This window comes from Ovis aries, chromosome 1 (assembly GCF_016772045.2).
Source record: "Ovis aries strain OAR_USU_Benz2616 breed Rambouillet chromosome 1, ARS-UI_Ramb_v3.0, whole genome shotgun sequence".
In the NCBI taxonomy this organism is placed as follows: domain Eukaryota; kingdom Metazoa; phylum Chordata; class Mammalia; order Artiodactyla; family Bovidae; genus Ovis; species Ovis aries.
Genome location: NC_056054.1, coordinates 20901561 through 20919054, shown reverse-complemented (window position 1 = coordinate 20919054; position 17494 = coordinate 20901561). Strand labels below are relative to the sequence as shown.

At 44.8% G+C, this 17494-nt stretch overlaps 3 protein-coding genes across 5 annotated transcripts in view; 2 read left to right on the top strand and 1 right to left on the bottom strand.

Moving 5' to 3' along the window:
• The window catches only part of NSUN4 (NOP2/Sun RNA methyltransferase 4), a 29677-nt gene extending 21541 nt beyond the window's left edge, over positions 1 to 8136 (bottom strand). For both annotated transcript variants that reach the window (XM_004001933.5, XM_012130559.5), the window contains exons 1-2: positions 8036 to 8136; positions 3791 to 4134 (exon numbers count right to left, since the gene is read on the bottom strand). In XM_004001933.5, the coding sequence (XP_004001982.1) occupies positions 3791 to 4134; positions 8036 to 8128 (437 nt within the window). In that variant the 5' untranslated portion in view covers positions 8129 to 8136. The remainder of the gene's footprint in view (positions 1 to 3790; positions 4135 to 8035) is intronic.
• LRRC41 (leucine rich repeat containing 41) overlaps positions 7775 to 17494 on the top strand; it is a 44428-nt gene continuing 34708 nt past the window's right edge. For both annotated transcript variants that reach the window (XM_027969491.2, XM_042247347.1), the window contains exon 1: positions 7775 to 7874. The gene's annotated coding sequence lies outside the window, so the exon portion shown is untranslated. The remainder of the gene's footprint in view (positions 7875 to 17494) is intronic.
• Positions 12015 to 13098, top strand: LOC101102851 (transformer-2 protein homolog alpha). Its single transcript, XM_012130672.5, is given in 1 exon segment — positions 12015 to 13098. A coding segment is annotated over 1 exon segment (831 nt). The 5' UTR covers positions 12015 to 12146; the 3' UTR covers positions 12978 to 13098.

The following is a 17494-nucleotide window of genomic DNA, read 5'->3' as shown; positions in this document are numbered from 1 at the left end:
AAAGCATCAATTCTTTGGCCCTCAGCCTTCTTTATGGTCCAACTCTCAAATTCATACATGACCACTGGAAAAACCATAGCCTTGACTAGACGTACCTTTGTTGGGAAAGTAATATCTCTGCTTTTGAATATGCTATCTAGGTTGGTCATACCTTTCCTTCCAAGGAGTAAGCATCTTTTAACTTCATGGCTGCAATCACCATCTGTGGTGATTTTGGAGCCCAAGAAAATAAAGTCCATCACTGTTTCCACTGTTTCCCCATCTACTTGCCATGAAGTGAGAGGACCAGATTGAAGTTGCAAAGCAGATAGAGGCCAAGGTTGTAACAGATATTAAGTTTGGACTATAACCTGTAGGCAGTTACCAAAAATTTGTAAAGAAAATCACATGATTAGCTAGTGAGAGTTTTAGAAAGCTAGGTAGGCTAGAAAGAACAAATTAGAAACAGAGACACCAGTGAGAAGGCTGTTAGGAGAGTCCAAGTGAGAGCTAATGACACACAGATAGAGGCAGCAATCATTAGGGCAGAGGGGGATGCCAACAACATGATAGTCACAGAAGGACACCTCACTCGCAGCTGTCATACGGGCAACTGCAGGGCAGTCACTCAGCCTGAGACACAGCTCAGCAAGGACAGCCTTTGGGGACAGTCTCAAGGAGACAGAAAACTTGGTCCTTGCTGTCCTGACAGGAAGGCTGTGGGAGAAAGATGGGATAAGACACAAGACATAGTACTACTGAGGATCAGCTACAAGAGCTACCATCCTTTCACACTTGAATTGTCTGTGAAACTGTGTGCCTTGTAGCTGACAAAGGAGAAAGACAAATCAGAGAAAAATAAACAATTGCTATCATAGCTGTACTGGCTCACAAAAACCCATTCTTACCAAGTTCCTTCCTTTTATTAATTTATTTTTTTTAAGTTCCTTTCTTTAAGAAGCATTACTCAACCTTTTTTTTTGCGGGGGGCAGTTCATAGTTTTGAGAATCAGTTAAAAGTTACAATATCTCTTTTCAAAAAAAAGGCACAGTATTCTTATGGCTGATTCACATTGTTGTATGGCAGCAACCAACACAACACTGTAAAGCAAATATCCTGCAATTAAAATTTTAAAAAGAAAGTAAAACAACTTTTCAATTTCAGGAGGTTCCTGGACTCTGTGAATACATTTTTGAACTTTCCAGAGGTTAAGATCCCCTTGATTTACAGGGAATCCATCAAGACAAGAAGGAAAAGATTCAAATATAGAGATCTGCTTTCCCCCTACTCTCAGGGTGTCCTCAGGCAACTTAAAAAACAACATGGTCTTACTCCATGGATTTGCCTAAAGCCAGGGCCTCCAAATCGGCCTCTAACCCTGCTCCAATCTATGCCCTCCTCACTGTGACTAAAACGATCTTCCTGAAACACACCTTTGATGGCAATAACATCAATAGTAACAGATACTATGTATGAGTGTTATATTGCAGGGACTATACTTGGTTTTTAATATGCATCATTTGATTTAATTCTTACTACAACCCTATGAGGCAGGAGAACTCAGATTCTAGAGCCAGACTACCTGGACCTCAAATCCAGCCCACCTGCTCATCAGTTGTATGACCTTTAGCAAATCAGTCAACTTCTCTGTACCTCAGTTTCCTCATCTGTAATGAGTATGTACCAGATAGGATTAGTGTGAGGATGAAATGAATTAACAGAAGTCAAATGCTTAAAGCAGTATCTGGCACATAGTGAACTATACTGTCAGCTATTACTATCATTACTTTCCAAGTTATCTTCCTGATAAGAAAACCAAGGCTCAGGTATCCAATGCCACCTGTCTTTTTTTTTTTTTTGGTCGCACTTTGTGGCATGAGAAACTTCTCCAACCAGGGATCCAGGGATCAACATGGCGGCTCCTGCAATGAAAGCTTGGAGCCTTAACCATCGGACCACCAGTTTAGCCCCGTATATCTAATATCAATAAGTGGTGAAGACAGGACTCAAACCTAGGTTTTCTTAACTCCAAAGCCCATGCTTGTAATCACTCTATGTTATTCCTTTCCTCTGTTCTGAACCCCTCTTCAGTGGTTCTCTAGAACACATATTGGCCATTTACAGCAATATATACTAAAAGGCACATGGTATGAAGCTACCCAGCCCTGGTATTCCAGTCATTTATAAGCAACCACCAGGAAACTCTCCTTTCCCTAGCCTGCAAGCTCCTGGAATTCAAGATTCCCATACATGGCGTCCCATGTACTTTCCCAGCCTCATCTCTTACTTCTCTTAAACATACAGCCTTCCTTCAAACCAGCCGCTAAGACTACTGCAAAGACTCCTAATTTACAATCCATTTCTAGCCTTGCCTCTCTCCAACCTATTTTCCACACAGCAGCCAGAATGATATTTTTAAAATTCAAAGCTGATCATGTCATTCTCCAGCTTAAAACCTTTATGGCTGGGACTTCCCTGGTGGCCAGTGGTTAAGACTCTGTACTTCCACTGCAGGGGGCACGAGTTCAATCTCCGGTCAGGGAACTAAGATCCCAGATGCCAAATAAAAACGACAACAAAACAAACAAACAAAAAACCCTTTCACGGCTCCCTCTTCCTTTTAGAGAAAAAGTCCATAATCCCATATGGCCTGTAAAACCTTCCTTATTTGGTTCAGATGGTAAAAAACCTGCCTGCAAGGCGGGAGACCTGGCTTTGATCCTGGGTTGGCAAGATCCCACTCCAGTATTATTGCCTGGAGACTCCCCATGGACAGAGAAACGTGGCAACCTACAGTCAATGGGGTCACGAAGAGCCGGACTGACTGATCGACTAAGTACAGCACAGACTTCTTCTGTAGCCTCACGCTCCCATCCCCAACCCCATGCCACCAGTTTTAATTCCTATTAATTTTCAGGTCTTAGCTTAAATTTCACTTCCTCAGCACTAAATCTTCTAACTATAAGACTTCATGGCATCTTGTACTTTTCTTCTGTAGCACTTATCACAACCGTTAAATAGTCAACAGTTATCTCCCTCACTACACTGCAAGTTCCATGGGGACTTGTGCACTTCAGAGTGCCTGGCATTTGGTAGACAATATTTGCTGAATGAAAGAAACAATCCTTCAAAGATCAACTCCCATATCCTACAACTACCACTGAGCTCTCCTTTTCTCAATTTCTAAAACACAATTTAGCATTTTATTACAGAATCTTTTTTCATTCAAATCCATATACATCTGAGCATTGGATAAGATGTCTGGAAGGTCTCCTTTCGTTTCCCCAGTCTAGTACTAACTTTGTGTTCCTAAGCAAGCCCTATTTCCTAGACAAGGCCCACTTTTTTGGTATCATGAGGTTACCTGTCCTACTCTCTTTGATGGGGGCAAAATAAGAAAGTAATTGTAAATAACACATTTTAACTAGAGAGGGTGCAGTGCTTATATAAGAAGTATGGGTTTTTTTCCTTTCTTAGGCAGTAGCACAGCGCAGGCTCAAAGTGCAGGTACTGGGGTCAGACTGCCTGGGTCTAAATACTAGCTATACCACTTACTACCTAAAGGACCTACAGAAATAAGTACCTTAACTTCTCTGCACCTCAGTTTCCTCAAAGATGGAAGAAAAACAGTAATATTACCCACCTCAGAGGACTGTTGACAGAACAAAAGGAGGTAAGGCCCAACATGTATAAGCACTTAGTAAATATTAGCAATATTAGGATTCCCATTAAACAGGACAAGAGCTGCATCTCTTCCTGTATACTGCTGGCAGACACTCAGCACAGCCCCAGCCACGCTCCAGATCCTACCTGGCAGGAGGGAAACGGCTGACATCCCCTCTGGTGAAAGTAAAACAACGAAGATTTGGACTGCAAGCCCAGGACACATGGGATGGAGCAGCAGTTTGGCTATTCTCAGGCTCTGGTTCCCTGTGGAAGACAGTTTCATTCACAAAGTCCCTGGCCTTCAGCTGCTCCAGCTCAGCACTCACATGATCCCCAGCAGCGAAGTTATTGACCAGTGCACCATACTTCTGCTCTGAGAGGAGACTGACCCGGATCGATGGCCAGAGATCTCCAAATTGCACACTGTAGGTCATGTCAAAATTCTGCAGAGCCAGTCGAGTAGCAGGAAATTTGGGCTCTGTGGAAGCCTGGAAGAAAGAGAACAGGCCTATAAGTCTTCCAGGCCTCACTATCCCCTTGCTGCCTGAGCCCACCACTGCCTTAGAGTGCTGGGGCAAACATGGATCCAGCTAGTGCCCACTCCTGCCTTTGCATCGTGCCTCTGCCTGCCAGAGAAAAAGTGTGTGAGAGAAAAGTAGTGGGAAACTGGCCTTTCTTCCTCAGTGTTGTGAAACTCTAGCTCTCACAATAGCATGTGGAGCTCACCAAAAATGAGGGCATTCCTTAAGACCTAAGAGAGGACTCTTGAGGAGAGTCTATAGAAGGTCGGTAGCAACTATAGAGGCCCTGGGCAAAGAACAGATTTAAAGATGGAAGACATTTTTTTCTTTCTGAACAGTCCTTCCATTTTCTAAAGCACATTCACATCTCCCAGATTATATGAGCAAAGGAGACAGCGCAGTGGGATACAAAAAATATCAACCTTCTACATTTGGTAGAGAGGTGGGGGTAACTTACCTAAAGGTCATGCAGTGACTGACACCACAATGCTCAGTATCAGAGGGCTGAGGGTCATTTGGGGCAAGTTCCCAGATTCCAGGAAGGTGGGATGAGAAGAGCTCCCAGAAGCCTTGAAGTGTGAATCAAGGTGGGGACTTACAGAATGATCGCTATGGGGGTGGCAGAGAGGCGCGTGGGTCAGGCTTGAGGAGCACGGAAATAGGTCAAAAGAGAAAAAAGATCTCAGCTGAGGAGTCCACAAGTTGGCCCTGGATGCCACAGCTGCAATGCTTATTATGGCTTGTAGCCCTGTTACGGTCTATGAATTTTGTGTTGGCTTAGATTTTCAGATTGCTTGGAACTCCTTCTCAGCCCTCATTTCTTGTTACGGTGGGGGCTCTTGCTGTGACCATGACCTCTGCTACGGTGGGGGCTCTTGCTGTGACCATGACCTCTGCTACGGTGGGGACTCTTGCAGGGACTCTTGCTCCGGCTCCTGCTCTGGCCCTGCCTTCTGCGATGGTGAGGACTCTTGCTTTGGCTCCGACTTCTGTTACGGAGGGCACTCTTGATCGGGCCCTGACTTCTGCTAGATTTGGTATTTTCACTCTGGCCCTGATCTTCAAGAAGTGGAGGAGAATCTCTCTGGTTTTTATTTGTGCTTTCTTGGGTACTATTGCTCCCACTCCGACTTCTGCTAAGATGGAAAGTCTTTCTTTGAGTCCAAGTTGTAGGGCCATGGACACTCTCACTCTGGCTCCCACTTGCGCTTTGGTGGGTGTTCTTGCTGTCACTACTCTGGCACTCATTAATAACCAAAATTGAACTACAGCTGGCATTAGTGCTACAGCTGGAACTCTTGGTTGAAGGCACAGGACAGCTGTAGGGAATCTGGGAGGACTCCTTGTGGGAGTCTCGAGAAGCCATGGAGTAGACGTGGAGGCCACATGGCATAGCATCACGGTGACCCCGGCCTCTGGGGGCAATGGGTAAATTTTGGGGGTCAAAGGGTGTTCTCAAAGGGATAAAAGAATAGATGTGGGTAGAACAAGGAGGCACCACAGGCTGGCGATGAGGTAGGAGTGGGCCCCGGGGAGTGCTATAGAGGACACCAGGGGGCACCACAGGCTGGTTCTGACACTGAAGGGGACTTGTGCACTGATTGAGGGGACCAGAGAGCAGGCCAGGATCGGGGGTGGGAGGAACCATGGAATATACATGGGTACTACAGGGGGGTCCTATGAGGGGTCCTCGGGGGCCGGTCTGAGCATAACTACTGGGTAAGATAGGATCACAAGGAAGGCGAAGGGGAAGGGAAGCAGGGATAACTGTTCTGAGGGTTCTAGGAACCACAGCAGGTGCAGTAGTCTCTTGGGGAAGTTCTTTGGGGCAGGAATTGGCGCACGTTGTGATGGTTGTCACCACAGAAGAAGGACCAGAGATGCCAGAAGGGCGGGAGGGAGGTGGAGGAGAGGAGCTGGGCTTGGGGGCGCTGGGCTGGTCAGGAGTGTGCTGGGTGACCAGGGAGTGACTGTGGGGAGAATGTGGTTGTTTTACCTCTAAGGATTTGGGAGACTTTGCTTGGGGACAAACGGGCGCAGGGGATTCCTTACAGCTTCTGCAGCGGGGTGACTGGGGTGGATTCATAAACTGGTTGCATGGAGGTGAAGGGAAGGCGGCTGAACAAGGACAGTGGGAGGACAGGGGAAGAGGTGCTTCCTGGGGACAGGAGGGACCAGAAATCATAGCACCTGGGGTTATTCGGAGATAAGAGCTCCCACCAGTCTCCCAGGAATAAATAGACTCAAAGCAAGACTTCCTGGAATCCTGTAACTGGGGGTTGCCAGTACTCCCAGGGGATACGTGGATGGCATAGTAAGGGTTCCCAGGGGCAGGTATGTGGGCCTCTGGGGGAAGATGGGAATAGTGATAAGAGCCCTCCTGAGGTGAGCTGGGACAACTAGATGTGCCTGGTTGAGAGGAAAGTGGGGAGCCACAATAATTTTTCCCAAAAGTTGGGTCAAGCTGTGGTTTAGGTTCATGAGAGTCTGGACGCTTAACATGGCCACGGTAAAAGTTGTCAGTGGGTGGGGAAGATGCTGAGGAAAGAGGAGGACCGTTGTAACTTCTCCCTGAGGACCAGGAAGAGAGCAGAGTAGAGGTCATGGGCCCAGTATCCAAAACCCTCTGAGGAGGTGGAGAAATTATAGGTCTAGTTTCCATGTGCCGATGGACAAGGGGAGGTGAAATTACAAGCCCAGTTCCCAGGGACTTATGAGTAAGAGGCGGTGAAAGCACGGGGCCAGTTTCCAAAGGCACAGGAGTAAGGGGAAGGGAGGTCACCGGGTTGGTTACCAGGGCTGGAGGGTATCCACCATAGTAACAGAGGTAACTGTGCTGGTCTATGCAAGGGCCTCGGGGACAGGGACGTGGTGTTCTCGGAGGACTGATCCAGCTGCAATGTGGGCTCCGCGGACGGGCAGGAGGTGACCCCACAAAGCGGAACCGCTCAACACAAGGACTTGGAGGGGACGAACCCGACAGGATAGGCTCCCGGCAAGAGGGCTTTCCTAGGTGTGGAGAAGCGGGTTCAAAACAACATCCCCCTGGGCGCAGAAGAGCCTGCGGGATTGGGGAGGAGGGCGGTGGCGGCGGGCAAAGAATCGGTCGGGGTAGAGAGGAGGACTGGTCGATTAGAGAAGAAATTTCAGGGCTACAAGTGAGGCCAGAGAAAGGGGCTCTGGAAAAGTAGGGAGAGCCCATAAGGTGGGAGAAGTCGCTGAACCTTTTGCCTGGTTTGGGGGAAAAGTCTGGAGGGTGGTCGCTATAACCTTTCCTGGGAGCCAGAGGCAGCTCTAGGGTGAGGGATGGCGTTGAATCCTCTCCCAGAGGGCAGCAGAGACCCGGGAGGGAAGGGGAAGTCGCTACGTCACTTTCCGAGCGGAGAGGACGGCGGGGCAGGAAGGTCTAGGAGGAAAGGAAGATAAGAGGTCATGGGGGGGGGGGGGCAGTGGGGGGCAGGGGAGGGAGGGTCGGAAAAAAGGGGAGGGAGGGGGAAAGGGAGGAAGGGTAGGGGGAAGGTTAGTGGGGGTCCAGGGGAAGGTAACCAAGTGCCGGGAAACAAGAGGCGTGACATAGCTGAAAGAATGAGGGCGGAGGTGATGACGTAACTTAGAGGGGCGGAGTCTGGAGTTCGCAGACCTAACTAGAGGGGCAGCCGAAGACTTGTGACGAAATAAAAAGGCGGAGAGAGGCGAAGACTGCAGAGGTGAGGAGGCACCTAGTCACGCCGCCTGAGGGGTGGGGGAAAGGTGACCCAAAGCGTTCCAGAGGCGCTGGAGTAGCGAACTAACTGAGGGTGCGAGATGTAGAGGGCTGGAGAAGCTTCCCGAGGGGCGGCGGTAAAAGGCTGCTGTCACTGGACCTTACCCATTTCTTCTTATGTCGTTGTCTCCGCGGGACCGTCGCGAAGTCCGCACGCTTCAGCATGTCCCGAACTCCTCTCACTAAGAGCGCAGCCATGTTGGCGTGCGCCGCTTTGTAATTCCGACCGGAACCGCAAAAGCAGACGCTCAGGTTCCGGAGAGGTGGTGTGCTCCACAGTAAACGAAAAGGGGAGAGCGTTACTGCTGCCTCTCTTCGGGCTCCGCCCTCCGACGCGAGTGCAAACCCCGCCCAGCTAGGGATCTTTTGTTGTTGTTTTTAGTCGCTCAGTCGTGGCCGACTCTTTGCGACCCTCTAAACTGTAGCCCTTGACGTACTTCTTTTCCTATTTGGAACCAGTCTGTTGTTCCATGTCCAGTTCTAACTGTTGCTTCCTGACCTGCATATAGGTTTCTCAAGAGGCAGGTCAGCTGGTCTGGTATTCCCATCTCTTTCAGAATTTTCCAGTTTATTGTGATCCACAGTCAAAGGTTTTGGCATAGTCAGTAAAGCAGAAATAGATGTTTTTCTAGAACTCTCTTGCTTTTTCGATGATCCAGCGGATGTTGACAATTTGATCTCTGGTTCCTCTGCCTTTTCTAAAACCAGCTTGAACATCTGGAAGTTGACGGTTCATGTATTGCTGAAGCCTGGCTTGGAGAATTTTGAGCATTACTTTACTAGTATGTGAGATGAGTGCAATTAAGACTCCGAGCTACCAATGCAGGGGATGTGTGTTTGATCCCTGCTTGGGGAACTAAGATTCCCAACATGCTGCACTACATGGCCAAAAAAAAAAAAGAGCAATACAATGTACACTTAAAAGAGAATGTTCAAACCCTGAGATGGGGAGAACAAAGGTAAAGATATTGAAATCAATTATAAATTTTTAATTAATTACCTTAACTGAAATGTCTAGCCTGCCATAATTCATCTGAGTGTCCCCGATTTAAAGCCTGTCTGCATGTGAATCTGAAAGTGTCCTTGGATTGAGTCCAAATTAGATAGGTTCCCTCACCATTTATCATAAAATTTGAGTCCTCCCTCTAGTGTTTCCTGCTCTGATCCATATGTACACATATGACTATGAAACTGTCTTCTAAATTGGAGAATGGCCATGTGAACTCCCACAAAAAACCCTCCAGTGACTTCCTTCTCCCTGTGGAAAAGCCACAGTTTTTACTTTGGCATATGTAGGAGTTGCCTTGGGCTTCCATAACAAAGTTCCATAAACTGAGTGGCTTAAACAACAGAAGTTTACTGTCTCACAAATGGGGAGTCTAGAAATCCTTAATCAAGGTTGGTTCCTTCTGACAGCTCTGAGGGAAAACCTGTTCTGTGGCCCTCTCCTAACTTCTGGTAGCTTGAGCATCCTTAGCTTGTGGATGGGAGAAGGCAATGGCATTCCACTCCAGTACTCTTGCCTGGAATATCCCATGGACGGAGGTGCCTAGTAGGCTACAGTCCCTGGGGTCCCAAAGAGTCAGATGCGACTGAGCAACTTCACTTTAACTTTTCACTTTCATGCACTGGAGAAGGAAATGGCAACCCACTCAGTATCCTTGCCTGGAGAATCCCAGGGACGGAGGAGCCTGGTGGGCTGCTGTCTGTGACTGACTCGACTTAGCAGCAGTAGCAGTAGCAGCAGCGGCAGTGCAGTACTTTGAGCATTCTTAGGCATTGCCTTTCTTTGGGATTGGAATGAAAACTGACCTTTTCCAGTCCTGTGACCACTGCTGAGTTTTCCAAATTTGCTGGCATATTGAGTGCAGCACTTTCACAGCATCATCTTTCAGGATTTGAAATAGCTCAACTGGAATTCTATCACCTCCACTAGTTTTGTTCGTAGTGATGCTTCCTAAGGCCCACTTGACTTCACATTCCAGGATTTCTGGCTCTAGGTGAGTGATCATACCATTGTGATTATCTGGGTCATGAAGATCTTTTTTTGTACAGTTCTGTGTATTCTTGCCACCTCTTCTTAATATCTTCTGCTTCTGTTCGGTCCATACCATTTCTGTCCTTTATTGAGCCCATCTTTGCATGAAATGTTCCCTTTGTATCTTTCATTTTCTTGAAGAGATCTCTAGTCTTTCCCATTCTGTTCTTTTCCTCTATTTCTTTGCATTGATCGCTGAGGAAGGCTTTCTTATCTCTCCTTGCTATTCTTTGGAACTCTGCATTCAGATGCTTATATCTTTCCTTTGCTTTTCGCTTCTCTTCTTTTCACAGCTATTTGTAAGGCCTCCTCAGACAGCCATTTTGCTTTTTTGCATTTCTTTTCCATGGGGATGGTCTTGATCCCTGTCACCTGTACAATGTCAAGAACCTCCATCCATAGTTCATCAGGCACTCTGTCTATCAGATGTAGTCCCTTAAATCTATATCTCACTTCCACTGTGTAATCATAAGGGATTTGATTTAGGTCATACCTGAATGGTCTAGTGGTTTTCCCTACTTTCTACAATTTAAGTCTGAATTAGGCAATAAGGAGTTCATGATCTGAGCCACAGTCAGCTCCCGGTCTTGTTTTTGCGGACTGTATAGAGCTACAAGGCTGTATATTGTCACCCTGCTTATTTAACTTATATGCAGAGTACATAATGAGAAACTCTGGGCTGGAAGAAGCACAAGCTGGAATCAAGATTGCCAGGAGAAATATCAATAACCTCAGATATGCAGATGACACCACCCTTATGGCAGAAAGTGAAGAGGAACTAAAAAGCCTCTTGATGAAAGTGAGAGAGGAGAGTGGAAAAGTTGGCTTAAAGCTCAACATTCAGAAAATGAAGATCATGGCATCTGTTCCCATCACTTCATGGCAAAAAGATGGGGAAACAGTGGAAACTGTCAGACTTTATATTTTGGGTCTCCAAAATCACTGCAGATGGTGATTGCAGCCATGAAATTAAAAGACGCTTACTTCTTGGAAGGAAAGTTATGACCAACCTAGATAGCATATTCAAAAGCAGAGACATTACTTTGCCAACAAAGGTCTGTCTAGTCAAGGCTGTGGTTTTTCCAGTGGTCATGTATGGATGTGAGAGTTGGACTGTGAAGAAAGCTGAGTGCCAAAGAATTGATGCTTTTGAACTGTGGTGTTGGAGAAGACTCTTGAGAGTCCCTTGGACTGCAAGGAGATCCAACCAGTCCATCCTAAAGGAAATCAGTCCTGGGTGTTCATTGGAAGGACTGATGCTGAAGCTGAAACTCCAATACTTTGGCCACCTCATGCGTAGAGTTGACTCATTGGAAAAGACCCTGATGCTGGGAGGGCTTGGGGCAGGAGGAGAAGGGGGCTGGATGCCATCATCGATTCAATGGACATGAGTTTGAGTGAACTCCAGGAGTTGGTGATGGACAGGGAGGCCTGACATGCTGCAATTCATGGGGTCGCAAAGAGTCAGACATAACTGAGCTACTGTTCTGAAACTGTAACCCACCAGGCACCTCAGTCCATAGGAATCTCCAGGCCAGAATACTGGAGTGGGTTACCATTTCCTTCTCCAGAGATCTTTTGAGGGTCTGAAAAAGAACAGTCATTTGTGGAGAATGTTGGCTCCGTGTGAATGCTTGTAGCTTTAGGAGAGACTCTGTAAATTCCCCTAACCCAGTTGAAGGGTAAAGGAGGACTTTGAGCTGATTGTTGAGTACAGAAAGAGTTAGGTAGGCAAAATGAGGCAAGAAGAGCCTTCTAGGCAGAACTTGTACAGAGAGAGATCCAGAGGTAGTGAAAAATGAGGCTACTGAGGAGGTTTTGCAATGAAGCTGAAGTTTCAGGATATGTCATTTGTACTCCCCTGTTCAAGGCTAATTTTTGTATTTTTCTTTAAAAGACCGTCTCCCGAATTTTGTAAGCTTCAGGGCACATTACTTTTCCAACAAAGGTCCGTCTAGTCAAAGCTATGGTTTTTCCAGTAGTCATGTATGGATGTGAGAGTTGGACTATAAAGAAAACTGAGCAGGCCGGAGCCTGCGACCTAGTGGGAGTGGAGTGGAGCGGCCGTTGTTGCCGACTCTGTCCTCCTCCCCACGGTCCAGTCAGCGGGTTGATTAGGCCATCGACCCTCAAGCCGAGACTTGTCTCTTATTTAGTTCTGGGGAGCGCCTGGCCGACATGAGTGATGTAGAGGAGAACAACTTCGAGGGCAGAGAGTCTCGCTCTCAGTCAAAATCTCCAATGGGAACTCCTGCTCGTGTAAAATCGGAGAGCAGGTCAGGATCTTGTAGTCCATCAAGGGTTTCCAAACACTCTGAATCCCATTCTCGATCAAAATCAAAATCCAGGTCGAGGTCAAGGAGGCATTCTCATAGACATTACAGTCGATCCAGATCCCATTCTCACTCTCATAGGAGATGATCTCGAAGTAGGTCATATACACCAGAATACCGGCGTCGAAGGAGCCGAAGTCATTCTCCAGTGTCTAACCGGAGAAGACATATAGGCAGCAGGGCAAATCCTGATCCCAATACTTGTCTAGGAGTGTTTGGCCTCAGTTTGTACACAACAGAGAGAGACCTTCGCGAAGTATTTTCTCGATATGGACTGTTGAGTGGTGTCAATGTGGTTTATGACCAGCGAACTGGACGGTCACGGGGATTTGCTTTTGTTTATTTCGAGAGAATAGATGACTCAAAGGAGGCTATGGAAAGGGAAAATGGAATGGAACTGGATGGTAGAAGAATTCGGGTGGATTATTCTATCACCAAGAGAGCACACACACCAACACCAGGCATATACATGGGCAGACCAACTCACGGTGGTGGCGGTGGTGGAGGTCGGGGAGGTGGCAGACATCGAGATTCTTACTATGATCGAGGATATGATCGTGGGTACGACAGATATGAAGACTATGATTACCGGTACAGAAGAAGATCACCTTCTCCTTATTATAGTCGATTCAGATCACGATCAAGATCTCGATCCTACAGCCCAAGACGCTATTAATAAGCAGAGCAGTTGCAGTTGAGGACATCTTTTTCTCTTTTTTTAATTCTGGATTTCCCCAAGCTTCTAATCCTTTCTACTCCTCAAAAAGAACCCTTAAAAAATCTTTGGTTTGTTTAGCATCTACACTTTGTCAATTGTATTGCTATTTTCCACCCCTTTTATTATATTCTTAAAGATGTAATTGTCATTTTTGAGTAGTTAAACATCCTGAGTAAAAAAGGAACCCCCCCGTGTTATGCTTTGTAAATGATTTTTTTTGTTTGTTTTTTGCTTTTATGGAAAATTCACTCCTAGCTTATCAAAATGAGGAAAGAAATGATCTTTTTTTAAAGCTTCTTTTGTGTTAGATATTGTATTAGACATTGTATTAGAGGTCTGCATTGACTACAAACTCCTTTTTTAACTTTCTTTTGGGGAAGTTAGTTGTAGTTCAGTCAGGTCAAGTTTGTCTGGGGTGGCATGGAACAGTCAAATAGTTGAGTATAGAAAGTTTGAAGCTATAGAAGAAAATACTTATTTGGTCATTTCTTTTGAAGAACATAATTTTTGAACCCTAAAAATTACTTCTTTTTTTAGAAATGAAAAGCTTGTGGACTCCTATAAAACATGTTGTATTTAAAATACATTTGTTGAAACTTAAAAACGTAAAGTGTGATTTTTGTGTTGAATTTATTAATCAGTGAAGGACAGCCTTTATTATTTATTACTTAGAGCAATTGTATAGTTGCTATTAGAAATTTTGTTATTGGGACAATGGTTTAGGCAGGCTGTTTGTATAGAGTTCTTAGAAGTAGTTGGGGGGTAAGTCTTCTTTCAAATAAAAGTTAATTTCTTTGAAAAAAAAAAAGAAAGAAAGAAAACAGCGCCTAAGAATTGATGCTTTTGAACTGTGGTGTTGGAGAAGACTCTTGAGAGTTCCTTGGATTGCAAGGGGATCTAACCAGTCCATCCTAAAAGAAATCAGTCCTGAATATTCATTGGAAGGGCTGATTCTGAAGCTGAAACTTCAATACATTGGCCACCTGATGCAAAGAACTGACCTCTTGGAAGAGACCCTGATGCTGGGAAAGATGGAAGGCAGGAGGAGAAGGGGACAACAGAGGATGAGCTGGTTGGATGGCATCACTGATTCGATGGACATAAGTTTGAGCAAGCTCTGGGAGTTGGTGATGGACAGGGAAGCCTGGCGTGCTGCAGTCCATGGGGTCACAGAGAGTCTGACATGACTGAGCCACTGAACTGAGACCCCACAGAACTTGACTCCACCATAGGAGCCAGTGAAAAGGAGGGGCATGATCAGATAATTGTTTTTAAAAATGATTATTCCGATAGCCGATATTCAGAGTAGATGAGAGGAAGGTACAGAGATCAGATGAGAGAAGACCATGTCTGGATTGTGTGGTGGCTGTGAAGATGGAGAGAAGAGGATGAATTCCACTTACAGTGGAGAGAGAAGTACAGAACTTGTTGACTGATTGGCCCTATCTAAAATAGTATAGATGACACCACCAGTTAATAGCCTTCCTCTTTAGTTCAGTCGCTCAGTCGTGTCCGACTCTTTGCGACCCCATGAATCACAGCACGCCAGGCCTCCCTGTCCATCACCAACTCCCGGAGTTCACTCAGACTCATGCCCATCGAGTCCATGATGCCATCCAGCCATCTCACCCTCTGTTGTCCCCTTCTCCTCCTGCCCCCAATCCCTCCCAGCATCAGGGTCTTTTCCAGTGAGTCAACTCTTCGAATGAAGTGGCCAAAGTACTGGAGTTTCAGCTTTAGCATCATTCCTTCCAAAGAAATCCCAGGGCTGATCTCCTTCAGAATGGACTGGTTGGATCTCCTTGCAGTCCAAGGGACTCACCCTGGTTTTATTCTTATGACTTGTCATCTGATATGTATTTATTTTCTTACAGTCTGCTAAATAATTTTCAAAAGGTTAAAAACATAACTGATAAAAATATAAAATGAACACATGCCAAAGATTTTATTCATCATCATAAACTGCTTAATCATTATTATCCTAAATAATGAGGGAACCAGTGAGATGGTAAGTCTTTTTTTTGTTTTTGTAAGTCTTGTTCAAAATGAGAATTTGAGTTTCAGAGTTTCAGAGATTTGGATTATCAGCCAGAGGAATACTGAAATGAATTTGCTAATAGTTGCAGAAACACTAATATCCTATTAAGCAATAAACTATAATGTTAGAGATTATCTCTTTTACTAGAGGGAATTAAATTCCATCTCTATTGGACAAAAATTCATTTGCATTTCTATGTATAGGAATTATTTGCATTGCTTGCAGACAAGATTTGCATTGCTATCAGATTTTTACAAGTTAACCTCTATTGGTACAAAGTTGTAAGATTACCTAGTAATGTGAAGTAATGTCTCTGCTTTTTAATATGCTGTCTAGGTTGGTCATAACTTTCCTTCCAAGGAGTAAGCGTCTTTTAATTTCATGGCTGCAGTCACCATCTGCAGTGATTTTGGAGCCCAGAAAAATAGCCAGCCACTGTTTCCACTGTTTCCCCATCTATTTGCCATGAAGTGATGGGAACAGATGCCGTGATCTTAGTTTTCAAAATGTTGAGCTTTTGAGATGGATGAAACTGGAGCCGATTATACAGAGTGAAGTAAGCCAGAAAAACACCAATACAGTATACTAACACATATATATGGAATTTAGGAAGATGGCAATGACGACCCTGTATGACTTTTGGACTCAGAGGGGGAATTGAATCGCCAGTCTATGTCTGACGCAGGATGCAGCATGCTTGGGGCTGGTGCATGGGGATGACCAAAGATTTTAAATTTAAAAAAAAAAAAAAAAAAAAAAATGTTGAGCTTTACGCCAACTTTTCCACTCTCCTCTTTCACTTTCATCAAGAGGCTCTTTAGTTCCTCTTCATTTTCTTCCATAAGGGTGGTGTCATCTGCATATCTGAGGTTATTGATATTTCTCCTGGCAATCTTGATGTTGCTGCAAATGGCATTATTTCATTCTGTTTTATTTTGTGGCTGAGTAATATTCTGTTGTGTATACATACCACGTCTTTATCCATTCATCTGTAGATGGATATTTAGGTTGCTCCCATGTCTTGGGTATTGTAAATAGTGCTGCAATGGGCATTGAGGTACATGTATCTTTTCGAATTATAGTTTTCTCCAGATACATGCCCAAGAATCTGCTGCTTTGTATGTCTGTCTGGCAGTTTTTTTTTTATACTGAGCACTTGGTATTGTGAAATTTACATTGTTGAATGCTGGATTTAGCTGTCTTCTTTAAAATGTCTTGGAATTTGTTCTGGCAGGCACTCAGGGTTTTTGTGTGTTTGTGAATCAGCTTGATCTTTTCAAGGTTCCTTTTTTAAAGATTTGTTATAGCCTATCTTGTGTAGCTCCTCTCTGTGGGTAGTTTTAGCCCTGGAGAGGTATCCCTTTCTGGAGTTCAAGTTGAATGGGAATTCTCCAAAATAGCTGATCAAAACTCAAACATCTAGCCCTCTGCATACAGCTTTGGGAATTACTTAGTTTACAGTTACCCAGTAGTTCTTTGCCTGGGTACGTGAAGTTTCTTTCTACTCATTTGCAGCTTAGTATTCAGCAACACACTTAAGCATCCTCTAAGCTGAATTCAGAGCGCTCTCTCTCTCTCTTTCTGGTAACTCCTTCCTTTTTATGATAAAACAAGTATAGTAACACTTTGCTAAATATTCACTAAAATCTGAGTAATGAGTTTAGGGCTGTTCACTGTAAAATTTCAGCTTTGTTGTTTGTTTGAAAACTTAATAGATGTTTGAAAATGATTGGATTACATACAACAAATATAATACTACCATGTACAGTAAGTCCCCTACACATGAACAAGTTCTGTTCCATGAGCACATTCAAAAGTCCAATTTGTAAGTTCAACAAAGTTAGCCTAGGCAACCAACTAACACAATCAGCTATATAGTACTATACTAATAGGGTTAGAATACTTTATATACAGATAATATATTAAAAAACAAAAACGTTTTAATCTTACAGTATAGTACCTTGAAAAGTATAGTAGTACAGTACATACATACAGGGGCATACAGGGGCTGGCATCAAGTGAACAAACAAAGAGTTACTGACTGGAGGAGGGAGAGGAGATAGCAGAGCTGAAGGGTCATCAGCAATAGGAGGAGATGGAGGGCAAGCTACAATGTCACTCACGCATGATGTTGATGGCACAGGTTCTGGTTCTTTGCTGGATTCAATTCTATCTGCCCTCTTGAAAAAATGATCCAGTGATGTCTGGGTAGTAGCTCTTTTTTCTCATCATAGATGACACCGTAGCACTAGACTGCATTCTGAACAGCTGTTGCAGGCTTCATGTACTGTTCTATGTTTGGGTCAAAAATTTACCTCAGAAACTAACAATGCCTCCTCAAAGAAAATCCCCCCCACCATTTCCTGTGTCATAATTCTCTTCAGTTCTTCACTTAGTTCTTTTACCTCTTTCCTGTCTTCGTCCTTTCTCTGGGCCT